Source organism: Heloderma suspectum, chromosome 10, assembly GCF_057233095.1.
Source record: "Heloderma suspectum isolate Gila_16-S chromosome 10, 16-S_ref, whole genome shotgun sequence".
NCBI lineage: Eukaryota > Metazoa > Chordata > Lepidosauria > Squamata > Helodermatidae > Heloderma > Heloderma suspectum.
The window spans coordinates 5,828,817-5,856,206 of record NC_139467.1 but is presented as its reverse complement, the minus strand read 5'-3'; the positions used below and the strand labels follow the sequence as shown (position 1 = coordinate 5,856,206).

General features: G+C 45.0%; 1 protein-coding gene and 1 pseudogene across 4 annotated transcripts in view; both read right to left on the bottom strand.

Moving 5' to 3' along the window:
* The window catches only part of LOC146337528 (protein CFDP2 pseudogene), a 471,985-nt pseudogene that overhangs the window by 330,931 nt on the left and 113,664 nt on the right, over positions 1-27,390 (bottom strand). The gene's annotated exons all lie outside the window — the stretch shown is intronic.
* On the bottom strand, positions 2,126-27,390 carry MEIOSIN (meiosis initiator). Of its 2 annotated transcripts, none has more exons than XM_084814786.1 (14): positions 27,280-27,390; positions 24,864-24,940; positions 20,963-21,053; positions 20,643-20,742; positions 16,894-17,025; positions 16,109-16,333; positions 14,118-14,244; positions 13,222-13,325; positions 12,745-12,891; positions 10,351-10,427; positions 8,537-8,656; positions 6,968-7,221; positions 5,022-5,111; positions 2,126-3,790 (listed from the first exon to the last, which is right to left on the bottom strand). In XM_084814786.1, the coding sequence occupies exons 2-14, from the start codon at positions 24,938-24,940 to the stop codon at positions 3,619-3,621; spliced, it is 1,716 nt and encodes a 571-aa protein (XP_084670912.1). In that variant the 5' UTR covers positions 27,280-27,390; the 3' UTR covers positions 2,126-3,618. The 2 variants fall into 2 exon arrangements, with proteins under 2 accessions (XP_084670912.1, XP_084670911.1); XM_084814785.1 differs by having other exon boundaries at positions 27,339-27,384.

The following is a 27,390-nucleotide window of genomic DNA, read 5'->3' as shown; positions in this document are numbered from 1 at the left end:
GAGTACTGAGGCTTTGTCCTACACAGAAACCACCCCTCTAACGTGAGTGCCTTGCTTCCTGATACCAAATGTATGGAGCTGATGAAGGAAAGACATTCTGTACGTGCACAGGAATACTTTATTGAGAGTTCCTTGAGTGTAGTGATGGAGGTTGCAATCCTATACACACTTCCCTAGAAGTAAGTCCCATTGAACACAATGGGACTTATTTCTGAGTAGATATGCGTAGGACTGTGCCATAAGAGACTGACATATGAACCAGGAAGTCCCTAACACAGATATCACCTCTTGGGGTAATAATACTGTCCTACTCTACAGGGTTGTCTTAAAGATGACTGAAATAATGTTTGTGAAGTGGTGGCTCAGGGTGCTGTGAGGTGTAATCTAACACATCTGAAGGGCACCATGTTGGGGAAGGTTCCTCTACAACATTATATAAATGCCAAGTATAACAACAACATGTTCCAAGGCTAAAGCCTGGGGGAGGTCTTCACGACAACAAAATGAGAAGCATGTTGGAGTATTATGTGGATTTTCATGGAATTGGCTTTGGTCCATCAGGGACACATGAAGCAAGAAAAGCCGAGCGTACCACACCTTTAAAATCCGCTTTACATGAGTCACACAGCATTTGAAAGCAACATACTTCCAGGTTGGGTGGGGGGAATCATAGAATAGTAGGGTTGGAAGGGGCCTATAAGACATCAAGTCCAGCCCCCTGCTCAATGCAGGAATCCAAATCAGAGTAGAATTGAATGTCATCAACCCGGCTTTCCCATCCCTGTCCAGGTTCCCCCCACCCCCAGCTACATGTTATTATCCCCAATGGCACCTGAAGGCTCCCCATGAGAGCACCCCACCAGCGCAATTTCACCCCATTCCAGCCAACAGTCAGGGAGTTAGGGCTCCCACCCCCTTTCTGCTTTTCCAGGGAGTAAATACAGCAATCTCGCTGCTTCGCCCATTCTCAGTCTGCAGCCTCTGTTGCCTGCTTTCCCCCCACTGAGAATCTGTAGCATCTTTTTCCCATTGAGAAATTTGGAGCCACGCTGCTTCAAGTACTAGCCATTTAGTGAGAGGAGGTGGCCAGGAGCAGGAGCCTGCAGCCCCAGGATTTTGCTGTATTGATACAGCCATACAGTGAAAACTAAAGAATGCAAGAGAGGGAGGAGAGGATACAGCCAGCAGAGGCAGCAGCAGTGCTAGCAGAGGGAGGCAACTCCAGCCAGCCCTTTCCCTCCATGCAGAGAAGTAGCAAAATAACACAAGCATCAGAGAAGCAGGGAAGTAACACAAGCATCAGCAAAGCGTATAATCACAGCTCTCAATAGGGCTGAGCTGGGAAATGGAGGCTAGTTACTTCCATTGACGAAAAGGAAGTCCAGTGCAATTCTGAAGACATGGAAGAGCACTCTCGTGCTTTGATGAGTTGGAAAGGCAGGCTAGTTACTCTACTTATGTCGGTTACTAAGGGCATGGCCAGGTGAAAGACACACTCCTAGGAACGCCTGATCATACCAAATTTAAGCCAGAGGGATGGGCACACATCAGCTGAACTGCAGGGGAGCTGAATTAAAGAAAAACAACAGAGTAAAAGTACTCTGCAAAAATGCAGCTTCCCCACAGGTAAACTCCAGGGTGGCTGCAGATTGGCCACAGTGTCTTATGGCGCAAAGGAACTCCAAATGGTCCCAATCTGCAGCAAATCACCCATGAAGACAGGCCCCTGCTCTCTACACCACAGGAATGAGGAGCAGCTAGAAGAAATAAGAGTCCAAGGGTCCATAAATGTAAGACAAAGAAAGGGCTCAGCGTAGGGGGAAACAATGAGACAGACTGTAGATGGAGCAGGCTATGATGCAAACGTGCAGCATGGTTTAAATTGCCCAAGAACAACTGGTTTGAAAGAGACAGGAGCTTGCTCCATCGTTTGCTGCACTGATAATTGACACTGATTCCTGGGCTGGATCAAGACATATTCTGAGAGGAGCTCATGTCTACTATATCAATTGTTCGCACTTCCCTGGGAGCAGGACTGCCTTGCACACTCAAAGCCACCGGGTTCAAATTGTAAAGGACCACGGGGAGGAGATGTACAGAGGCACCAAAACTGTAAGTTAATTTTAATGTTAGCTTTTATTTTAAATATAGAGGTGAGGAAAAAATCATACCAATAAATATATAAATAGATAAATACAACAGTGGAAAAACTAATTCAAGCCCGTAACAGAATTTGTTACAGAACCACAGAAAACAGAAACACAAACTGACTGTGAACGTGGTGGGGGTTGGGGTGGGGGTTGAGGTGGGGGACACAATTTAAGAGGTGGGTAGAGGATGGGCGACTGAGGAGTTTACCTCCCTAATCAGGATATAAACCAACCAGAAATGTTGTACAGAGAGACCCTGATCTATGCCTTCACAAGTGCAATCCTGACATTCTACCTTCTCAGTGTGAAACGTTCACACATCTTAGCTCAGAATTAAGTGAGTATTTGAAACCTCCTGACTCCCACAGGCCTAATCTACAGAACTATTCCTTCTTCAGGACCTTTGATGTACTGGGCTATGCATAAGGGGCACAATGCTATCCAGAGCAAACTTTGAACACATTAATTTGCTCCATGAAAAAGCAAAGAAACACATGAAGCAACTTGCTATGTAACAAAGCATCAGATTTGCCATGGTGTGAGAGAGACCATGCGGGCCTCAAAAACTGCATTTTATACCACAGCAAAACATCCCATGGAGCTGAGGCACCAGTAACTAAACCAACTGGGCTGGATTGGATATGATGAAACCTACTCCCTGAGCTAAAGTCTGGTGAAAGGAAAGAGGAGTTAAAACCTTTGACAATAAATACAGACTTATATTTTTTTAAAAAAAAAACAGACATCCAGTTTTCCAGCCCATTAGACTTCTTCTGGGAAAAATCATGGTTAAAAACAAGGGGAATTATTTTTTAAAAGCCACACAGATCCTTCCCCTTCTCAAAATTATATCCACTCATTTCAAATGGAGTAACATCCCTAGATCAAAGGCTAAGATCCATATAAATACCCAAGTGGCCCAGCATGGTCCCTATCAGGCAGACCTATGGACTTCCCTTCCCCTTGCCAATGTTGCCGCTACAGTAGCTATCACTATGCCCAAGACTAGCAGAGACCAGCTTTGGGATCCAGTGGGTAGAACATAACACACACGGTGGTCCCTGGGGAAACCAGAAGTACTGAAGGAGCACATCCATGTGCTTTTCTTTCTCTTCAGGAACCAGCTTCTTGAAGCCAGGGGCATAGTAACTGGCAATACATTGGCGGTGGGGTGGGGTATATTTGCAAGCAGTAGGAAGGAGCAGAGAATGCAAGAAGGTGGATGCATTATGAGTGGCAATGAAGGGTGTATGGCCCCCTCCCTTACTCCTACACTACTGCTCTACAGTGCCCCAGCCAACGGGGTCCATGGACTTCCTGTCACCTGATGTGTTGCTACAAAGAGGGATGGTATGCACTACACTGAAGATCCATCAGTTGGGAAACTCTGTAACCATCAGTAACAGACCAGAGCGAGGGGCCATCTTTTCAGCAGATGGATATGCCATTACCATTACAGTGTGAAGAGTCAGGGAATAAGCTTTAGTAAAGAGAAGTCACCAAAATTCTGGGTGCCAGGGAGGGCCTTCTCAGCAAGCAGCAGATGGAATGGTTTGGGCGGCTCTGGCTCCTCCTCCCCACTGGAGAAGTCATCTCTCACAATGCGATTGTTCAGGCGGCTGAATCTCCGGGCTTTCATGCTGAAAGGCAAAAAGAGAAAAGAACTCATGTGATAAGCTTCTCACTTAATGAGTTATTTCCTGTTAACAGCTATCTGTAATAACCAGACTGCAATAGACACTACACACAACTAAGTTACCATATGATAGTTGCCATTATGATTTGATAAAGCAAGGTCATGTGAATTAGCAGCAAGGTAAGTCCACTTAGCATCTTGCCATGAAGTGACAGGGGATGATAGAGAAACATAACTTGACTTCCATTGTTAGCTAATGAATACCTATTTTTAGAAAGGCACAATATAAATAGAATAAATTACTAATAATACTATTTGCATTACTATGTGATAGAGGGAATGATACATAAAGGATCATTACATGGTAACCTGAATGTATACAACTGGTATTTAAGCAGTTATCAAGTGACAGATGAAATTTTTACACAAATTCACCAGAACAGGGGCATCAGACAGGGCTGGAGGCTATGCAATCTATTTCCTTTGATGGTTAGGTTCACAGGGAGCTAGAAATCCACTAGAAATCCACCTCCCTGCAAAAGGAATCCCAGTACCCTGAGATATACAGAGGTGTACACAGAAATGTAGGAAGCTGCCCATGACCAGCTCCAGGTTTTTGAGGGCCCTTGGGTGAGACACCTTCAATGGCCCCCCTCCCACAGTGAGTCTACCTTCTCACTGCCATTGTTACCAGCTGCTACTGCTTCTCATCCTCTTTCTCATAATTGTTACAACTTGCTTGCTTGGCAGGCAGAGACGAAGTGAACAAGTAGGCAGTGACATCTACTGCTCCCCTTCTCATCACCACCACTGTCTGGGCCAGAAAGAGAGGCAGGTGAACAAGCAGGCTACAGTGATGAAAAGGAGAAGCATGTCCAGGGGGCTCTTGTCAGTGGGCCCCTACTGGGGTGTGGGCCCTCAGTAGGTGCTTGACCATACCTACCTTTGATGCCGGCCCTAAAGCTGCCTTATACCAACTTGGACTATTTGTCCACCTAGGCCAGTATTATCTACTCTGGCTAGAAGTGGCTATAGAGAGGTCCTTCCGATCACCTGCTCCTTGATGTTTTTAACTTGAGGGGCTGTAGATCACTAGGACTTTCTGTACGAAAAGTATGTACTCTACCAATGAGCTGTGTATTTCTTTCACTACTGGGCTGCCCTAGAAACTGGCCTATGGATCGTCCAAAGGACAGCTTAATCCCACAGCCTGTTTTGACCAATGCCAGACATACCAATATGGCTTCCGTTCCTGCTTCGTCATCAGACGCCACAGCTGGGCCAGCTCTCTCGTGGCAGCTGTGGAGGCCATGCCTGGGCAAGCACTGCCAAGAAAAAATCTAATTTGGTCATTCCAACTCATGAGAAGCGTGCACATGAGGCACTGCCAATGTCCCCATGTCCCCTCAAGGTTTCCAGAGAACAAGTTGCCATGGTAACCCCCTGCCAGGCCAGCTTTTTGCTCTCCATAGAGACCAACGTTAAAAAAATGCCTAGCAAACACAAAACTGAATGAAACCTAACCTTCTTGACACACACCACACACACCTTCTCATCCCAGGGATACAAGGATTTTTTGCAGAAGCTATCCAGCCCTAGAAGAACCTAGAATTTTAACAATAGGGAAGCATTGGGTTGCATTTTTCCTAGGCCTGTGTTTTCCTGAGCATCAGGCTTGAGGTTTCCGGGCACAGCTTGTGATGCTATGTTTTTCAGCTCCCTGGCTACAGGTCTTTTGATAAAATCATGAGAATCTCAACTTTCATAGAAGGGGGAATTAAATATATGTATCACTCAGCCTTCAGGGTTGCTGAGAAACACACACATACAACCTGAGATCTACAAGCACACAGGCCTAGAAATTTGGCTTTAAAACAAATCTCAGATTCTATGACTGTGGGGGGCGGGGGGAATCTTTTGTACATGCAATAAAGAGTTGTATGGTTAGCAGGTGCAAAGGTGACTGAGGTAAAGAAAAGTGTTCTTGGTGGCTGCCCCCACCCTGAATTATGGAACCCCTTCCCATTACACACTCACCAAAGTTCAAGCCAGAGCACTTTTTGGAAGAACTGGAAGTTCTACCTATTCGGACTGGCCTGTGGAGCTTAGAGTTAAATTGGGAAAGAGTGGGAAAATGTACATTAAATTTGATTAAATGTTATTCTGTTGTGCTGGGGAAGAGGACGGGGTGGGGAGTGGGGTTTGCATTTGCTTCCCACCTTGAGTCTTCTGAATGGGGCAGGCAAAAAAATAAAAAAACCCAAGCAAAACAATAGTATTTGAAAGAGTTCCAAAATGATATCCTGAACTAACAGCACTGGTAACACAGGATGGCAAGCCACACTTCCTCTTGGATGCCTACAATAGAGTTCTCTGCAATTCAAAACAGTGCTACCCTACTAGTGCAATCGACAGCAGCAGCAGAATAACTGTGGAACTATTCAAGCAGATTTGCAGGATTTAGAATTTTACTTTTATGTTTGGGCAGATGTGAAGACAGAGGGCTGGGGCTCCTGGGGTATTAAATGGTGTATGAACAGTTGTCGAATGTGAGGCTTAGAATTATGAAACAGCTGCTCTTGCTCTATTTTACATTAATGTATTTTAGGATTGTATTTTTAAGAAAATATGTATTTAATATATGTACATCCTGCTCTTATGTGTGATAGGTCTCCTAATCTAGATTGCTGACCAAGTCCAAACCTGCTTAGCTCCAGTAATATTGCAATTTCTGGTGTTGCAGGATTTTGTGGTGGACCCAGGATTTTGTGGTGTTTTTTTTAAATAATCTTTGTAAACTGCCCTGCTTCTTTAGTGCTAATATAGCATTGTTGTTAAGAGACCGAGCTGTGGATTCACACATTCCTAGTTCAAATCCCAGCATAGCCATGAGCTCATTATGAGCCCTTAAGCAAGACACTCTCACTCTCATCCTTCTCTCTGCAATGTGGGGGGATAAGAACAATGGTCTACCTTACAGGGCTGTTTTAGGGGTTACTGAGATAATGTAAGAGAAGAGCTCTGAACACTTTGACATGCTATACACATGCTAATTATTACTGTTACATTTTGAAAATAAATCAAGGTTTCTGTGTAGTGTGCACAAATGTGGTGTTGGAGGAAGCCTATTAAAAAGATTGATTTTAGTCGCTCCGTAAGAGTTTGGTCCTTTGAATCTCACCGGATGAAGTGCTTGCGGTTCAGGCGACAGAACATGATAAAGCCATTCACACATTTCTTCTTCAGCTGCAGAGGAGAGGAGCTGCTGCATTTCCCACAGGCCACCGGCCGGTGCCTCTGCCTCCTGCCCATTTTCTTTTTCTTCTTCTGACAGGCTACTTGGGATGGCTTCACCCTCTTGCATGGTGTCCAGGTGCTGTCACTGTTCTCATCACTGGAGGACAGAGGGCATTCGGGCCTGATGGTGGCAGCCTCCTGATAGGACAAGGTGAAGGTAGGGTCAGGTTGCTCAATGCAGAAAGAGGCATGTGACATTATAGCAAAAGAATGTGTGGAGTCTTATGATTCTTGAACCTTTTTCTATAAAAGAAAGCTCCCAGAACTGAACTAATTTAATCCTACTACTCTTGCAAAAATGATATCACTAACTTGACATCAGAGTCAAATAGATCCCTAATTAAATCATTTTTAACACACATAATGAGATTTTTTTTTAACGATTCCAGTTTAATGCAAAAATATGAATTGTATAGTTGTACAGAAGTATAACTTATATAGGTCTAGTACCTGGGGTTTGTCATGGTCCTCAATGTTAATTTCTATGAGGTCTCACAGACAGACACACAGCAACGTCTTACTCATACACTTCTCTCTTCAACTCAAAACTGCCTTGAGGTATGAATTTAAAGAACATACATGCACAATGAATGGTTAACACATCTTTACAGCTGAACTGCCACAAAGTAGCTGCTATGTTGTTTAATTAGAGCTTTTCTCCCCATTTGGAGTCATAACAAATTCTATCTTTTGGCTCTTATTTTAACTAAGGTCTCCCTAATACCACTGACATTTTAATAAAACAAAAAAAACAAAAAACCCACAATGGAGGGGGTTGAAACACCACATAACAATCAGCCTCCTTATTGCAGAAGAACACCTGAAGTGTTACTGGTTAGGAGAGAAAGTTGAACGTATTTTAATTTTTGTGGTCAATTATTACCCCAAAATGTATAGGAGGAGTAAACAAATCAGTCCCAAGAAGAGCCCTGCTAGATTATGAGATCAAAGGCCTATCTAGTCCAGCATCCTGTTTGCCACAGTGGCCAACCTGATGCCCCTGGGAAGTCTACAAGCAGGACATGACGGCAATAGCCCTTCCTTGATGTTGTTCCCCAGCTACCAGTATTCAGAGGCATGCTGCCTCTGACGCTGGAGAAAGTATAAACCCATCATGACCAATAGCCACTGATAGCCTTATCCTCCATGAATTTGTCTAATCCACCTTTAAAGCTATCTATGTTGCTGGGCATCACTACATCTTGTGGTAGCAAATTCCTTACTTTAACTATCAGGCTAGGCTCTGGTAGTCGAACTACAGCAGGGGTGGGCAACCATTGGCCATGCTGGCTCCTATCAGCCCAGCCAGCACGGCCAATAGTAAGAAATAATGTGAGTTGTAGTCCACAACATTTGGCAGGTACCAGGATGCAGCCCCTGAACTAGAGGGTCCTAGTTCCATGACCTGATTCCTCTGCCACACAAAACAACATCCCCATAATCTCCTTCCCACCTCTTGAAGGAATTGTTTGTTCCATGAAGATGCTATCTCATTCACTCTTGACACGGGGCTAGAATCGCTTTTACCCGTTTCACTGTAGGAAAGGTAGCAGTGATCCAGTGTGAATGCTGACTGCAAGAAACAAAGGAAGATATCAGAGGTAGGGGCCATTGCAAGTAGAAGTAAAAGGGAAGTGGTGGTGCACGCAAGGAGTGGAAGAAAGGAACATTATATATGAAAGTGGTTTTGTTTCAAAACTGAGGTTTCTATATCAGTGTTAACAATCACCATTACAAGATCCTGGATGAGATTCCACTAGCCCTTAATTCATTGTAATTTAAACCGAATAGTGAGCCCCAGAGCAGTTTAACTGCTCATGTGGTGCAAAATTATTGGAACAACTACAGCAACTCTTATACTTTAAAACAGAGTTGTGTTATTGGGAAGATAGAGAGATGGGGGCATTAGGACAGAAATGAAACAAACATTTAGCTTATCACAGATATATCCTATTCTAGGCAGGCCAGCTTACAAGTATCTGTAGAAAGCTTTTACAGCTAGTCATACAGAGGCAGGCTGCTGATCTTCTGCCCATGCCCAGGAAAGTCAGGAGGGGCAAAGAAACCTAGAGGGCTAGCTACTGGGAAGAGAACCAAAGCAACCATTCCATGGACATACAGCTGATGAGTCACCAACTATAGACATTTTGGTCCAGAGAGGACATGGCATATATACCCTAAAAATGCCCCCCCTAGTCAGGTGTCGAACACAAGCAAAGGAAGTGACTATGTAACTGGGTAATTGTTTTTGGGTGGACATCAGGAAATTCTAAGTATCCACCCACAGGGGATGTAATAAGAGGCATTATTATCTCCTTCTTCAGGAACTGTCCTTGCCCTCTGGGGCAAGGGGATGGGGCAGGGAAAGAAATCAATATGACCACAGGATAGTAAGAGTACCTATTGATACTTAACTTTGATTCTTGGGGCATCTTTGTAACTAAAGGCTCATCTTTGATGTACATGCCATTTTAAACCTGCCTGATAGAGCTGGGGGAAAATTTATCAGACTCCATGTTCAGACCCTTTGGGGACTTTTCCCAAATTGCTTAGAATAATATTCCTTACTACCTTTTCTACTGAACCAGCACATAATGAAGTTGGACACAGCATGAGCCACAGGACTTTGGATGCCAGTACTTGGAAAACTGTACATAGGAAGCTACCTTATACCAAGTCAGTGTATTTCTCTATCCAGCCCAGCGCTGTCTACTCTGACTGGCAGAATCTCTTTAGGATTTCCAACAGAAGACTTCCCATCACCAGCTACCTGATACTTCTAGCTGGGGATGGCAGGGTCCTTCTGCGATCTCCTGCATGAAAGCATGTGCTCTACCATTAAGTTACCATTGCCTCCACAGCATGCTTTTAAGTCTAGTTCACAAGCAAGTACATCACTTAATCTTTCATCATGTAATCGCTCAGTGCATAACCACTATAAAGCAAGTGTGCAGAGTGTCCCCACTCAAAAAACTAATACTGTATATATGAGCTTGGTAATTATACTTGGTAATATGAGATTCTTCACTGTGCAATTAATTAACATACATGAGTCATCATTTGATGCTGCAATCAATTTGCAGTGGATGCGTGTCAGAGAACCAGTTCATGTGGGCAGGAACAAAGTGGTTGCGCAAAGAAGTACAGACTCTGCAGGCTGAATACATATTGGAATAGCACTGACTTGTAAAATAGTCTTAAAGAACAGGAATGGTAAATGGAGGAGATGGCTAAAGAATATATGAAGCTGAGGGGCCAAGCACTTACTTTTCTCAACAAGGTTCCCGAAAGTGAATGAGAAAAACTACTAGACTGTGGGGACAGATATACATCTTCGAACAACACTGGAGGGAAACAAAAAGACACTTCTAAATCTCAAAAAAGCATTTTTAAAGCAGGCCTTCCACCTCCCAATATGTCTGCCCAAAAAAGATGTGTGAATTAAGTCCCACACTCAAAGAAAAATTAAGAAAGTACTAATTTCATCATTTGCTCTCAGGTTTCCTTCTCAGCTCTTTCAAATGTCACATTTACCCCAATGTCAGTCCCTCCCCAAAGTGTAATATTGAAGCTGTACTAGGATCTTGGCTTCAGTGATCCGCAATGCCCAAGGCAGCAATATGGCCAGTGTTACATTCAGCTGCCACAAACCCAAAGAGGCTATTCTCCACTTGCATCATGGAGAGAGCAAGTCAATCTGGAACCAAGAAGCCTGATGTTGTTCAAACTTTCCACCTTCAGGGAATCCTTTCCAAATCAAGTTCTCCTGTTCATATTTGGAAAGGAGAAGCGGGCAATGTTTCCTTGTGTCTCAGCTCAGATAGGAGTGAGTGTGTGGGCAGAGCTAACACTGCTGGCCTTGTATCCTCTAAACTCAATTCAAAATTGTGCCCCTGTTAAAAATAGTTGCCAACTAGGGAAATATTTCTCTCCTGTGCTGCCACACCCAAAGTTATTGTTGAAGAGCCCTAATGACGCATTTATTTCTGGTGGCTTTCTCATGAGGCAATCGCCACCAACCTGGCTCCCTCCAGACATGTTGACTACAGCTCCCATCACCAAGCCAACAACCCAATTGTCCTGCTGGATGAGGGTGATGGGTGTTGTAGTCAATACATCTGGAGGGTGCCAGGTTAGAGGAGGCTGTCTTAAGGGTTTTATTGAGCTTCTGAATGAAATCTGTTTGAGTTATTGACCTTAATGTTTTTTCACTGCTTTTCATTTTACTGTTGCCTCTTGTTGTTGTTGTTGTTGTTCAGTCGTTCAGTCGTGTCCGACTCTTCGTGACCCCATGGACCATAGCACGCCAGGCCTTCCTGTCCTGCGTTCTCTCCCGGAGCGTGCTCAAGTTCATATTCATTGCATCCGTGATGCTATCTAGCCATCTCATCCTCTGCCGTCCCCTTCTCCTTTTGCCTTCAGTCTTTCCCAGCATCAGGGTCTTTTCCAGGGAGTTTTCTCTTCGCATTAGGTGGCCAAAATATTGGAGCTTCAGCTTCAGGATCTGTCCTTCCAATGAGCAGTCAGGGTTGATTTCCTTTAGGATGGACTGATTTGACCTCCTTGCAGTCCAGGGGACTCGTAAGAGTCTTCTCCAGCACCACAGTTCGAAAGCATCAATTCTTCGGTGCTCAGCCTTCCTTATAGTCCAGCTCTCACAGCCATACATTACTACTGGGAAAACCATAGCTTTGATTAGACGGACCTTTGTCGGCAAGGTGATGTCTCTGCTTCTTACTATGCTGTCTAGGTTGGCCATAGCTTTCCTCCCAAGGAGCAAGCGTCTTTGAATTTCATGGCTACAGTCACCGTCTGCGGTGATCTTGGAGCCCAAGAAAGTAAAATCTGTCACTGCTTCCATTTCTTCCCCTTCTATATGCCAGGAAGTGATAGGGCCAGATGACATGATCTTAGTTTTTTTAATGTTGAGTTTCAAACCAGCTTTTGCACTCTCCTCTTTCACCCTCAACAAGAGGCTCTTGAGATCCTCTTCGCTTTCTGCCATTAGGGTGGTATCGTCTGCATATCGGAGGTTGTTGATAATTCTCCCGGCAATCTTAATTCCGACCTCTGATTCATCCAACCCGGCATTTCTCATGATGTACTCTGCATATAAGTTAAATAAGCAGGGTGACAATATGCTGCCTTGTCGTACTCCTTTCCCAATTTTGAACCAATCAGTTGTTCCATCTCTGGTTTTTACTGTTGCTTCTTGACCCTCGTACAGGTTTCTCAGGAGACAGGTAAGGTGGTCTGGTACTCCCATCACTTTAAGAATTTGCCACAGTTTGTTGTGATCCACAGTTTGTTGTGTTGCCTCTAATTAGTTGTTAATTCTGGTGCTAGTTTTGTGTTATTGATGTTTATGATTAATGTAAGCTTCCTAGAGCACTTTTTTCCTACCCTTAAAGGTGACCTGTAAGTATTTTAAATAAATACAAAAATGAACAAATACCACCTGTCTACCAGCAAACATGAAATATTTGTCTGCATTTTCTGCTCTGGGAGTTACTCTGATTTGAAAAAGATTATCTATCAATCCAATCACACACAGGAAAGATGATGCGCTTACACTTCCCTCATTACAGAAACTGGGAGATCAGACTCACACCATGACTTGGAACAATAAGCACAACTGAACCCTCCTTACTGCTGTTTTACCTGGGGAAAGTTCCTCCTGGCCACCCTGGAGGACGTGCCTGGGGAGTAGCCGAGCAGGAGAGGAGAAAAGTGAAGGACTCAGCCCCAAATCTGAGCAACTGTTGCTTTGGGCTGCAGTCCCAGGGGAACACAGCTGCATGCTTCCTGCTAAGAAAAGAGTGTGATTTATGGCGTTATTTTGCATTCTGTTTTTAGGGGGATGCTAAATGGTGGCAGGGAGCAACCTTAGTGAACAGCATCTGTTTCCTGCCTCTCAGTGGCATTTAGGCTGCAATCCTAAACTCACTTATTGGGGAGTAAATCCCCTTGAACTTAATGGGACTTAATTCTGAGTAAACATGCTTAGGATTGCACTGCATGTCTCAGCTTGAACAACACCCCTCCTGGCCCTTCAGCCTCCCTGCATCAAGGTCCCAACACCCTACCCTCCAGCAATGCCTTTTCCTGGGTCTTTCCACAGACCTGCATGCAACTTACCATGGGAGATGCCCAAAGGGGACTGGGTTGAGAGCCAAGGGCTGGCTCTGGGTCCTTCTTCCTCTTCTTCCTCACAAGAGGAATGGTAATACACCAGCTCCTGTCTGAAAGCACAGTTGGGACAGTTACCAAACCAGTCAAGCAGCATTACTGGGCAAGTTTAAGATGCCAGCAGTAAAAGAATGACATAGATTGATTAATGGGGGGCTCATGGACACAAGGTCATGATTTGGGTTTATGGTATACTTTTTGTACACCTTTCAGTGCTGGGCAAATTGACTGCTGTTGGTTTACATTAGGGAAGGGGTGATGGCTCAATGGTAGAGCACCTGCTTTGCATGCAGAAGGTCCCAGGTTTGATCCCCAGCAGCATCTCCACTTAGGGCTGGGAAAGAATCCTGTCTGGAACCCTGGAATGCTACTGCCAGTTAGTGTCAACAACAGTGGGCTAGATAGATGAATGATCTGATTCAGTGTAAGTCAGCTTCCTATGTTACATTAGGGTTAGGTATCTAATGGCACGGGGCTCAATCTACCCCACTGCCCCAGGGTTTCCCGTGTGGCTTTCATTCCCTCCTCCCCAAATCTTAAGGACCCTCCCACCATATTATGTAGTGTAGGCAATTTGTTTTGCATGAATAGGGACACAGGCAAATGGCTCTTTAACCCCTCTTGCCACCCTTTATGCTGAGTCTTGTGAAAGAGCCAAGGCAGAGCCAAATGGGAGGGAGCAGCAGAGCTTTTAAAAGCTCCATGTCTCATCTTCCCCAGGAGTGAATGTGTGGACAAAGCCAATGCTTCTGGCCTTCAAGCCATTGCTCAATTCCAGTTTGAACAAAAAAAAACCATCGGAACTTGATTTTGTGATGTGCCAATTATCTGCTCTCTGCTCCTACCCCAACAATGAATGTGCAGGCACTTCAGTGTACTGATGCAGCTCATCGTAAGCTACTTGTGCCGCACACACAGAAAACACGGCAGCATCATTCTTGCTTTCTTCGTGGTCGCTACCCAAGTTCCGACCTGCCAATAACAGATACAAGGAATGAGGAAAAAGTTGTTAAGCTTTTTGGAACCTATTTAGTGCACGCTGGGTGAGCTACAGAAAGCAAATTTTATTACAGCCAAGTACAAACAGGAACAGCACGCAGCGTTTCTAGCAGCCCCTTCCCAACATTAAGAGCTCCCTTTCAAAGTCTGATAAATCCCAAACCTGAATATCCTTTAGGAGTAAGCATGAATGTCTCGTATGAATTGCAAATTCTTTCCTTTCCTTTTCCCCATACGTTAATATTTAATATATTTGAAATGCTTTTCTTTAAACGTCTGGGCATAGTCCAGCTAAGGTTCAGCACTTTTAAATTCTGCTGATTTTTAAGCACATGCCACACTAATTCCAGAGAATAAGAAATAGAAATAATTCAGGGTGATTTTTTTTATCAGACCAATTAAGGACAGCATGTTTAGCAGAGACCAGCCTGCTTGCTGTCAAAGTGTGGCATGCCTGATGAGGAAATCTACTTCAAATGACCAAAAACATTTGCATTTGTAACCCATTTCTCTCTCTCCATGTAATCCACTAGCTACCATTCCATTCTGTCTAAGGAAGAGTTCTGTGTAACTCAAAAAAGAACTCATTGTGGTCTCCCAATAAAAATAATTAGCCAAGCCAGACAAAAGAAAGTACTTTTTCCACATGATGCATACTTAACATAGAATTCACAGCCATAAAATGTGGGAAGACCCACTCATGTAGACAAATTCATAGGATATGCTTATTGATCCTATTACCAATGAAAGTGAAATAGAACTTCCATGCTCAGAGGCAGTATACCTCCGAAGGCAGGGGTGGCTCAAGACATTTTACTGCCTGAGGCGAAGGCTAAGACTAAGAGCCCCCTCCCATTCTATGTACAAAATCCAACTGGACTGGCAGTTGAATCTTTCTTCAACACTGATAATGGAACAACATCTTCCACTGCACCTGAAGGCTACAGGCTAGGTTAGGGGTGCAGGGCAGGCCATGTGGGACACAGCTCTCTCCCCCAACACCTTGTTGCTGCATCCCAACATCTTCTGCCTGAGGCAACTGTCTCACTTTGCCTAATGGTAGGGCCAGACCTGTCTGAGGGCTAGATGATGGGGGTAAGCATTAGGGAATGGACATCACCTGCATGCCCTGCTTGTGTGTGTTCACAGGCTTCTGGCTCACCTTTACTGGAAACAGAATGCTGGACTAAATGAACCTTTGGTCTGATCCAACAAGATTCCTCTTATGCTTCTAAGACAACACAGTCCAATCAATTATATTGTATTTCTTTATTCCGAGGAACAAGGGGTAGAGCTACACTAGTGCTTTTTATCAGTATTGAAGTGCATTGATAACTGTTGGGGCACATTACACATTCGATGTACCACTTTTCCAGCGTTATTTCCTGCTTTTTTATTCTGCATTATTCAAAATACTGCAACAGATGTCACTGTGTGTGCTATGAGGTATAAATGCAGAAGAGTGATATAGCGTTACCATGATGGGATCGTATCAATATGACACGAGGTGTAGATCTGGCCCAGGTCTCATACTCCTTTAACCTCTCCCCTGTTTCAAATGACATGTTCCAGTTGACACAAAGAAAAAGCCCTTACTTTGGTTATCATTTTGCCCTTACTCTTCACTGTATTTACACCAGAGCTGGGCAACTTGTGGCCCTCCAGATGTTTGGGCCCACAATTCCCATGGTCTGTCACCACTGGCTATGCTGGCTAGGGCTGATGAGAGCTGTAGGCCAAAACATCTGGAGGGGCACAAGTTGCCCACCTCTGGTTTACACAAGCCACCCACAAAGCAGTGAAGAAACCAAACTTGCAGTATGGAATGAAACTCCACCTTTGGTGATGTCCAGAAAGGTAGCACTTGCAGGCCAGTAAGATTCTAGCATTGGAACCTGGAAGCTGGGAAAGGAAGGCGATTGCTTCTGGGAGGACGAAAGAACAGAGGACACATCTCCCAACGCAGACAGGCTCTCCTCCTTGTGTTCATCAGCTTGGGAAGGGCTCTTTCCAGTCTCCAGAGCAAGGCATTTGCATGCTTTCTTGCTCACCCCTTGCCGCTCTGCAAAAACAAGTGATACAAGCATCTGGGAGGAGACTAGTCTCAGCTATCATGCCTGTCTCCCTTGTTTCAGCAGGACCTTTTGTCCTGTATGCGACAAAAACATAAGAAAAACTCAGCAGTTTTGTGCATCCATTTGTTGCCTCGATCTTCCTTGGTTCAAGTGTAACAACCCCCCCGCTCCCCAGCCACATACACACACTTCTCTTGTCTGTGCTTCACCTCCTAGAAGGCATTAAGCCCAGTTACCTGCTTTCCCTCTCAGCTGAGTACTGCAGGTACTTCTTCTCCAGAGCACCCCTGCATCAAAAGCAGGGTTGTGTCCAATCCACACCCTGCCCTTGCCCCACTTGGGACCTTGCCATCAGCCTCACAGGTCCTGGGAGGGGGAAAATCTTGTGCACACTGAAGCTACCCATGCTTATGGGGTATGAGCTGTGGGAATGGGAGACACTGTGCAGTGCCTATCATGCAGAGGCAAGAGGAAAGAAAGAGCCACAGATTGAAACACATCAAAGAAGCAGTTGCAGAATCCAATACTTGCAGAATCCTTCTCCAACCTGATTTACGGGTACGTCTCCTCTTCCTGGGTTTCTTGCAGACACCCAGTGGCTTGGTTTTCTTTGCCCGTGGTGTAGTTTCTCTTCGTCCTCTCTTTAGGGCAGATGTCAGCACTTGCTCAGATTCTCCTGCTTTTACAAAGAAAGAGCAGACCTGGTGATAAAGATATTTCTGTTTTTTCTGTCCTCTGCATTGGCTGATCTCAACATGTCTTAAGTACATAAGAACATAAGAAGAGCTGTGCTGGATCAGACCAAGGTTCATCTAGTCCAGCATTCTGTTCACACACTGGCCAACCAGCTGTCGACCAGGAACCCACAAGCAGGGCATGAGCGAAACAGCACCCTCCTGCTCATGTTTCCCAGCAATGGGCGTACGTAGGCATACTGCCTCTGATTCTGGAGGTAGCATAGAGCCATCAGGACTAGTAGCTATTGATAGCCTTTTCCTCCATGAATGTCTAACTCCCTTTCAGAGCCATCCAAGTTGGTGGCCATCACTACGTCTTGTGGTAGTGAATTCCATAGTGTAACTATGTGCTGTGTGAAGGACTTCCTTTTATCTGTCCTGAATCTCCCACCAATCAGCTTCATGGGATGACCCCATTGGGTTCTAGTATTATGAGAGAGGGAGAAAAATGTCTCCCTATCCACTTTCTCCACACTATGCATAATTTTGTACAACTACTATGTCTCCCCCTACTTGCCTTTTCTCCAAACTAAACAATACCAGCTGTTGTAACCTTCCCTCATAGGGGAGTTGCTCCAGCCCCTTGATCATTTTAGTTGCCTTTTTCTGCACTTTTTCTAACTCTAACTCTCTTCTTTTTACTTATCTTTCTACTTCTCCCCCTCCCCCATTCTTCTTGTTCTATCTATTCACTCCTCTCATACCCTTTGTCCTCTGTAAAGTGCAATTACATCCTCTATCCCTCAGTTGCACCCTTTCTCCATTCCCTTAGAACTCTCTGCCTCCTGGCATAAATCTGGCTTTTCTTATTGGTGTATGTAAACACCCAATAAAACCTAATCTCTTAGCTCTATTATTCCCTAAACAAATTTCACAGCTCTATTTCCACTCCCCTTTCCTTATGGCTCTCATCCATTATTCAGGTTATAAACCTGAGGAGGAGGCCTGTGCTTTTTTCTGTATGTACAGTGCCAAGTTTATGAAGGTGTCCTAGAAATAAATAGTAATAGGCTGTGTTTAATCATCTTTTAAAGCTGCAATCCTATACAGACTTATCTGGAAATAAATCCCATTGGATTCAATGGGACTTACTCCTGAGCAGATACACATAAGATTGCACTGCGACAATATCTCTCTACAAACAGGAAAAAAACACATTATGCTGTAAACTATATAAGTATATTGATTATTTGCATTAAATAATTCTGAGCAAAGAATTTGAGTTTCCTTGATGCAGAATTTAATTTGGGGGACACAGAACCCCCACCATGTTGTTTGTAGCAGATTTACAAACATGTCTAAAAATTAAAGGTAAAAGGTAAAGGTGTCGCCAACCAGTCGTGTCCGACTCTATGGTGTGGTGCTCATCTCCATTTCTAAGCCGAAGAGCCAGCGCTGTCCGAAGACGCTTCCATGGTCATGTGGCCGGCATGACTGAACACTGAGGTGCACGGAACGCTGTTACCTTTCCCGCCGAAGCGGTACCTATTTATCTACTTGCAATTTCTTGCTTTCGAACTGCTAGGTTGGCAGAAGCTGGGACTGAAGACAGGAGCTCACTCCGCCACGCAGCACTCGGGTCTCGAACTGCTGTCCTGCAGACCTTTCGGTCTGCAGTTCAGCGCCTTAACCACTAAGCCACCGCGGCCCCTTGTCTAAAAATTAAAGGTAAAAGGTAAAGGTGTCCCCAACCAGTCGTGTCCGACTCTAGGGTGCGGTGCTCATCCCCGTTTCTAAGCCGAAGAGCCAGCGCTGTCCGAAGACGCTTCCGTGGTCATGTGGCCGGCATGACTGAACACCGAGGTGCACGGAATGCTGTTACCTTTCCCGCCGAGGCGGTACCTATTTATTTACTTGCAATTTCTTGCTTTCGAACTGCTAGGTTGGCAGAAGCTGGGACTGAAGATGGGAGCTCACTCCGCCACGCAGCACTCGGGTCTCGAACTGCTGTCCTGCCGACCTTCCAGTCTGCAGTTCAGCGTCTTAACCACTAAGCCACCGCAGCCCCTATGTCTAAAAATTACTAGCCCACAAAAATATTACTAGCCAATCCACACATATCCATATCTACAGAATATTGAATTTAGCTGTTCAACAGTGGGACCTTATACTGGAGGAAGATGATTTTACATGACCTGAAGCTGTGACTTTATTCCCTGAGGATTCATCCCCTCCAACTACTAGGTAAAGAAAGCCAATTTGGCTTCTATTGACCTGTTACCTACTACAGCATCTAAAATAATCTCCAGCTTTGTTAATATAAAACCTGCCTATTTTCTCTCTGTTTCAGCTGCCAAAGAAGCCTGTGTGCTTCACTCAAGATGGAGACATTTCTGAGTAAACAACTGGATTTTATATATTTAAAACTGGAGGATCCAAAAATTGCCTTTCTTCCTCCCAGCAGCCCTGGGGCAGCCCAAGCAACTCCAGGTGAAACCTGAAACCATCATATCTGGGCAACCAAAAGTTGGTTGGGGCAGGCAGACTGGGGTGCCAGATGACTCCCCCACTCAAATGATGTCAGGGAGTATGGCCATGCTGTCTGATGTCATTTGGTTCCAGGGGGGGGGGCGGGGGCGTGTCAGGAGGATCATCCTTCTGATGCATCTGATGCATCTGCCAGGAACCAGCTTCTCCGTTGGAGAAGGCCCACTTGCAGCAAAATGGCTTTGCCTATCCCGCACTGTCTCCCATCAGAGAGAGGATGAAGGACAAGCAAATCTGCTTGACTGAGCCGGTGGCTGGAGCAGCACTCCTCCAACTGCTGGCTCAGTCAGGCAGCTTCCCGGATGTCTTGGGGAAGCTGCCACATACCCCCTGCTGTTATTTCCAATCACAGATCAGGAAGGACAACAAGGATTCCGGCGGCGAGGAGGGCTTAGAGGTCAAGCACTATCCCTGCAAGAATCCTGGAAGGTTCTGCAGGCCAGATGAGCAACCCCCCTGAACCAAAGGCTGCCCTCTCCTGTGCTAGAGCCTTCTTTGAATGTCTGCAGACCCTTCCCGTTCCATTCCATTTCAAGATTGCAATCATATAGATACCATGGCTTCAATGTCAAGCCAGCTCTTTTTTCTGTCTTCCTCCCCTGCCCTGCTCCACCCAGCTTTTTGTAACATCTTGACTGATGAACAGATCTAGAGATCTTGAAAGCTGGCTCATTTTTTGTGATCTTTTGTGAAGGTATTATACTAATATGGATTTTGCTTATGGCCAACACATATAGCTTTGCTTTTTGCATATCTGTATCAGTCATCTGTAGCACCCCTGCAAAAGAGAGCCAACTTTTGTTAAGATTACCAGCCTAGTCACCTGGAAGCAATTTTTACTTGACACAGCCAGGAGAGCAACTACTTACAAGTCTGCATTATAGGCTGCCTTGTTTCACTCTTTGGCTTCCACTGGGCAGCTGTTCTCCCATTACTTCCCCATCCTACCTGGGCAGATCTCTGTGCCAGATTATTTAAACCTAACCCTTTAGTAGCTCCTTGTTTTACTCCATGACACTCATTTCCTGTTAAGTCATGCTGTCTTTTCTGGCTCCATTTGGCACTGCATTACCTTTTTGCTCCCCACAACGGACCTGGAGCAGTGATCTGGCTGTATCAATGCTCGCCTGCAGATGTTCAATGTAACGGAGGACTCTGAGAAGAATTTCTTTCTGTTCAAGTCAGAGAATGCAAAACAAATATGAGTGGGAGTGGGAAGGGGAACTTTTGCCATTCTTATTCATGTAAAATTTGAGAACAGCGGCACCACAGGGTCAGGTGTTACACACATTAAACTTGCTGCACAGTAAAGGCCAATTTTTAGCTGTGTGAATCAAACATCATCATCAGAAAGCTTCTTGAATACACATGGTAAATTCTGTGGTATGATACCTTTGTTAATCTCTTGTAGCTTGTCCGCAAAGGAATGGGCAACATCTGAGCCAGTTCTTTAAGTGTGCTGGTATAGTTACTGCGTTTTCTTCTGTTGAGAATAGTGGGGGGAGGGGGGGCTGTTAGACACTTCCTTCCAAAGTCAGTTGCTAAAAAAGCATTACAAAGAAAATAAATTGCTTGCTGGCTTTTATTCTCTAAGAGTGACTGGATGATAATAAACAAACAGGACTGCATAGATTTTGCTCTCGCACTGCCCAATGCAGCATCCCGTGAATCTTTGGGTTTTTTTTTCTTTTGTTAATTTTAAAGCAAATTTCTAAACCTTAATATTGCAGAGGCAGCCTTGAAAGTGGTTTCACTGCCTTGCATTGCTTTCTGTCCTCCCTCAGGACTAGCAAAAGTAGAAAACAAAATGCAGTTCATTTACACGGAGGCAGCTCTGCATACCCCCTTCCTGGATCACTGCCTTGTTGTGGTGAAGGGGCTTGCGTAACTCAGTAAAGCCATAAGCTATGCCGTGCAGGGCCACCCAAGATGGACAGGTCCTGGTGGTGAGTTTTGACAAAATGTGGTCCACTGGAGAAGGAAATGGCAACCCACTCCAGTATTCTTACCAAGAAAACCCCATGGAACGTATCACAAGGCTAAAAGAGATGACACCGGAAGATGAGCCCCTCAGGTCGGAAGGTGTCCAATATACTACTGGGGAAGAGCAGAGGGAATTTCCAAGTAGCGCCAGAAAGAGTGAAGCAGCTGGGCCAAAGCCGAAAGGACACTCAGCTGTGGATGTGTCTGGTGGTGAAAAGAAAGTCCAATGCTGTAAAGAACCATATTGTTTAGGAACCTGGAATGTCAGATCAATGAATCAAGGTAAGCTGGAGGTGGTCAAACATGAGATGGCAAGAGTGAACATTGACATCTTGGGAATCAGCGAACTAAAATGGACAAGCATGGGCGAATTTAATTCAGGTGACCATTATATCTACTACTGTGGGCAAGAATCCCTTAGAAGCAATGGAGTAGCACTCATAGTCAACAAAAGGGTGGGAAAAGCAGTACTGGGGTACAATCTCAAAAACAATAGAATGATCTCAGTACGAATCCAAGGCAAACCATTCAACATCACAGTAATTCAAGTCTATGCCCCAACCACTGATGCCGAAGAAGCTGAGGTTGATCAGTTCTATGAAGACCTACACCTTCTAGAACTAACACCAAAAAAAGATGTCCTCTTCATCATAGGGGATTGGAATGCTAAAGTAGGAAGTCAAGAAATCACCAGGATAACAGGCAAGCATGGCCTTGGTGTATAAAATGAAACAGAACAAAGGCTAATAGAGTTTTGCCTAGAGAACACGCGGATCATAGCAAACACTCTTTTCCAACAGCACAAGAGGCGACTCTACACATGGACATCACCAGATGGTCAATATCGAAATCAGATTGATTATGTCCTTTGCAGCCAAAGATGGAGAAGCTCTATACAGTCAGTAAAAACAAGACCTGGAGCTGACTGTGGCTCAGATCATGAGCTGCTTCTTGCAAAATTTCGGCTGAAATTGAAGAACGTAGGGAAAACCACTACACCATTCAGGTATGACCTCAATCATATCCCTTATGAATATACAGTGGAGGTGACGAATAGATTTCAGGGATTAGACCTGATAGACAGAGTGCCTGAGGAACTATGAACGGAGGTCCATAACATTGTTCAGGAGGCAGCAACTCAATCCATCCCAAAGAAAAAGAAATGCAAGAAAGCCAAGTGGCTGTCTGATGAGGCTTTAGAAGTAGCTGAGGAAAGAAGGGAAGCGAAAAGCAAGGGAGAAAGGGCTAGATATATCCAACTGAATGCAGAGTTCCAGAGAATAGCAAGGACAGACAAGAAGGCCTTCTTAAATGAACAATGCAAAGAAATCGAGGAAAACAATAGAATGGGAAAGACTAGAGATCTCTTCAAGAAAATTGGAGATCTCAAGGGAACGTTTTGTGCAAAGACGGGCATGATAAAGGACAAAGAAGGCAGGGACCTCACAGAAGCAGATGAGATTAAGAAAAGGTGGAAAGAATACACAGGAGAACTATACAGCAAAGATCTTAATGTCCCTGATAGCCATGATACTGCGGTCACCGAACCTGAGCCGGACATCCTCGAGAGAGAAGTCAAGTGGGCCTTAGGAAGCATTACTAACAACAAAGCTAGCGGAGATGACAGTATTCCAGCTGAGCTATTTAAGATCCTAAAAGATGATGCTGTTAAAGTGCTGCACTCAATATGCCAACAAATTTGGAACACTCAACAATGGCCACAAGTCTGGAAAAAGTCAGTTTAAATTGCAGTTCCAAAGAAGGGCAACGCCAAAGAGTATTCAAACTACCGTACAATTGCGCTCATTTCACAATGCAGCAAGGTTATGCTCAAAATCCTACAAGCTAGGCTTCAGCAGTATGCGAACCGAGAACTACCGGAAGTACAAGCTGGGTTTCGAAGAGGCAGAGGAACTAGAGATCAAATCACCAACATTTGCTGGATCATGGAGAAAGCAAGAGAATTCCAGAAAAGCGTCTATTTCTGCTTCATTGACTATGCTAAAGCCTTGGATTGTGTGGAACACAACAAACTGTGGCAAATTCTGAAAGAGATGGGAGTACCAGACCACCTTACCTGTCTCCTGAGAAACCGGTACGAGGGTCAAGAAGCAACAGTAAGAACCAGACATGGAACAACCGATTGGTTCAAAATCAGGAAAGGAGTACGACAAGGCTGTATATTGTCGCCCTGCTTATTTAACTTATATGCAGAGTACATCATGAGAAACGCCGGGTTGGATGAATCACAGGTCGGAATTAAGATTGCCGGGAGAATGATCAACAACCTCAGATACGCAGACAATACCACCCTAATGGCAGAAAGTGAAGAGGTTCTCAAGAGCCTCTTGTTGAGGGTGAAAGAGGAGAGTGCAAAAGCTGGTTTGAAACTCAACATTCAAAAAACGAAGATCATGGCATCTGGCCCCATCACTTCCTGGCATATAGAAGGGGAAGAAATGGACGCAGTGACAGATTTTATTTTCTTGGGCTCCAAGATCACTGCAAGTGGTTACTATAGCCATGAAATTAAAAGACGCTTGCTCCTTGGGAGGAAAGCTATGGCAAACCTAGACAGCATAGTAAGAAGCAGAGACATCACCTTGCCGACAAAGGTTCGTATAATCAAAGCTATGGTTTTCCCAGTAGCAATGTATGGTTGTGAGAGCTGGACTATAAGGAAGGCTGAGCACCGAAAATTCGATGCTTTCAAACTGTGGTGCTGGAGAAGACTCTTACGAGTCCCCTGGACTGCAAGGAGGTCAAATCAGTCAACCCCAAAGTAAATCAACCCTGAGTGCTCACTGGAAGGACAGATACTGAAGCTGAAGCTCAAATATTTTGGCCACCTAATGCGAAGAGAAAACTCCCTGGAAAAGACCCTGATGCTGGGAAAGATTGAAGGCAAAAGGAGAAGGGGACGGCAGAGGATGAGATGGCTAGATAGCATCACCGATGCAATTAATATGGACTTGAGCACACTCTGGGAGAGCACAGGACAGGAAGGCCTGGCGTGCTATGGTCCGTGGGGTCATGAAGAGTCAGACATGACTGAATGACTGAACAACATAAGCTCTGCATACAGGACTCTGAATCAAAGCAACAGTCGGGTACACATTTACGGTACAATTCTAGGCACACCTCAGAAGTAAGTCTCACTGAGTTCACAGGGATTTTACTTCCAGGTAAGTGCATATAGGACACCAGCCTAAGTGCAGACCTAGTACTGCATTGTCCTTTTGCCATTCTGTATTGTCGTTGTCCTTTAAAGGATGATAGTTTTCAAGCTGTTTGCTTTCCACCCCCTCACCTATCAGAATTCTGTTTGATTTTGTTGTGATTCAGCTGCAATTCCTCAGGGCAAACATGTCCAATTTGGTCCCACATCTGTAACAGAGAGGGGTGAGGGGAAGAGAAATTGTTTTTTATTTCTGGCTTATAAATTATATAAGAAAAAGAAGTGAAGAGAGTGTTGGGAAAGTTAACATACAGGAGAAAGGGCAAGATGGTATAAGCAATGGAAAAATGGAATTGGGAGGCTTCCCAGGTGGGAGAAATCTGGAAGAAATAAAATGTGCTCTATAAGGTAGCGTAGGAGACAGAATGCCCTCTTTTTTCAGGGTCAATAGAGAGTACTTGCTGAATGTAAAACAACCCTACATAACTTGTGAGGCACAATGCTGATAGAGCCCACAAGCCATTTTGCTCTTTCCCTGGGACTGCAATAACAGGGCAACTGTTAAACACCCGGCAGGCCAGAATACATGGGTAGTAAGCTGCATTTGGCCTGGTAGGTCACAAGTTGTGCAAGCTTGACCTAAAATATGCTTTCTTCAAGGAGCTGGTGAGAACATCCCAACTCTTGGCACAGGAAAATCAAAACAACCAAAAACAGCTATTGCCTTGTTTCCATTTTGGGATCTAGGGAAGGGAAACAGGCAATGTAGTATATTGTGGGGAAACGAAAATGTAAAGGGGAAACAGGCAAGGTAAAAGGGAGTCCTGTGGTGGCAACAGTGCGAGGGGAGCAATGGAATGGATTTTCCATCAATGGGGACTTGGAGTACATGTATAGAGAACAGCAACAAAAGGATTCAAAATGGTGGTCAAGGTAGAAGAACCTTGATGATGAGGTCTCTCCAAAGGACATGGGAAAATGGAGGAGGGCTTTTTGTTTGAACTAATGAGGGAAAACATTGTGGGGCATTAATGAATGGATGTCCTCTCATGGGGATGAAGAGTCTGTTGGAAAGTTGGACCTTGGCTTTCTCCCCAAGGGACATTGATCTTGGGCATTAACACCTGAAGGTTAGAGAGAGAGAACTGCTCAGGACTTTGGCCTATGAGAGGGGGTTCTTTCTTGAGAATGAGTGAGGGTTCTTCCCAGAGATATTTGGGGACAGGTTTCATTCCTGGGATCCAGTGTCAGGGGAAAATAGTTCTCACCAAGGTGAGGCAATGTGAACAGTTCAGATGCACTAATAGTGAAGAGGGAAATTTTTCTTGGGCTTTAGATAGGATTTTCCCGTTTGGAGGCAAAAACCTGTGCAAGGTAAGTCGGGGGGGGGGGTAATTTGCCCTGGAAGTGGCATTGGATGCGAGAGAGCACTGGAGGAATGCCTGGAGAGGAGTCTTTTTTGAGGGAGTCGATGCGTGTCTCCCGAGGGTCATGGTGGGTTATATAAGGACAGAGATCTTAACTGACATGTAATTTGGGGCAAGTCATTCCTGAAAGACTCTGTGTGGAGATGGGGCTTCTCCTTGGCATGGCCGAAGTGGTAATGGGTCTGACTGAGGGAGCATGGGGGATAATGGATCTTTGCAGGTAATTTGCGAGGTTCCTTATAGGATAGGGGGAAGCTTTTGTCTTTAAACTGTGGGTGGGCACAAGCTTGGGACAGGGAGATCTTCCTTAAGATTTGGGGGTCAATGGGGAGGGACACGGGGTTGAGAAAACCTAATGGGTAGCTCTTCTGGTGAGAAGTGATAGGAACTATATGCAATTGGGATAGGGGACACATGCGAGTGCAAAAAGCATTTCTTGACATTTGGATTTTTTTTTTTGAGAACCGCTATTTTTGTTAACTTAAAAGTGGTACAGAATCATATTTATTCATTATTAACTTTTTATTAACAACCTTTTAATAATGCCTTATTTGCTAAAATGCCATCAAGGCAGTGCAATGAGCAGTAAGGGAAGCAGTAAGAAAAAAATAAATAGTGGGTGTGTGTACTGAACGAGTGGCTCTTCAGAGGGTGAGGGAAATGAGGACTGGGGGTGGGTGGGTTGAGTGGGGCATTTCTTGAGGTTTAATGGGGACATTGGAAGATGTTATATTGAACACGAAGAAGGGATTTGACCGAGAGAGACTGAATGGGAGTAATTTGTGGCTGTGTATTTTTTTTGTGGGCGAGGAAGGCGAGAGGTTACTGATGAGGAGAATCTAAATCTCTCCAATATAGTGCTAATGGGAATCAAATACATCAATTAGGGGAGGGGGAGGCGAGCTCTCTCTTTCCCCTCAGGGAGACCCTTGCTTACGGCTGAGCAAGGCAAAGGCAAGGTGGGGGACGGGAAAGCGCGCGCGCGACCGCCCGCCTCAGCCCGGGGCCCGCGAAATCCAGGCGCGCGCGACCGAGGCCACTGCCGGGGGTGGGGCAAAGCGAGGGGGCGCGGCCTTGAGGGGCGGGGGCGGGGTCTGTAGAGCGGCGGTGGCGAAACCTACTGGTCGGCGACGTCGCCGGCAGGAGGCGGGGCTGAAGAAAGGAGAGGCCGGTCACGTACCCTTCCGAAAAAAAAGCGCCACTCGTCAAAGATCTCCCTTCCCCCAGTGAGC

Coding starts and splice junctions, on each gene's coding strand:
- MEIOSIN (XM_084814786.1), bottom strand. CDS start 24,940: ATGTGGGACCAAATTGGACATGTTTGCCCTGAGGAATTGCAGCTGAAT. Junction 7,222..8,536: donor ACAAACAATTCCTTCAAGAG/GTGGGAAGGAGA, acceptor TTGTCCTATCAG/GAGGCTGCCACCATCAGGCC. Junction 5,112..6,967: donor AACCGCAAGCACTTCATCCG/GTGAGATTCAAA, acceptor TTTTCTTGGCAG/TGCTTGCCCAGGCATGGCCT.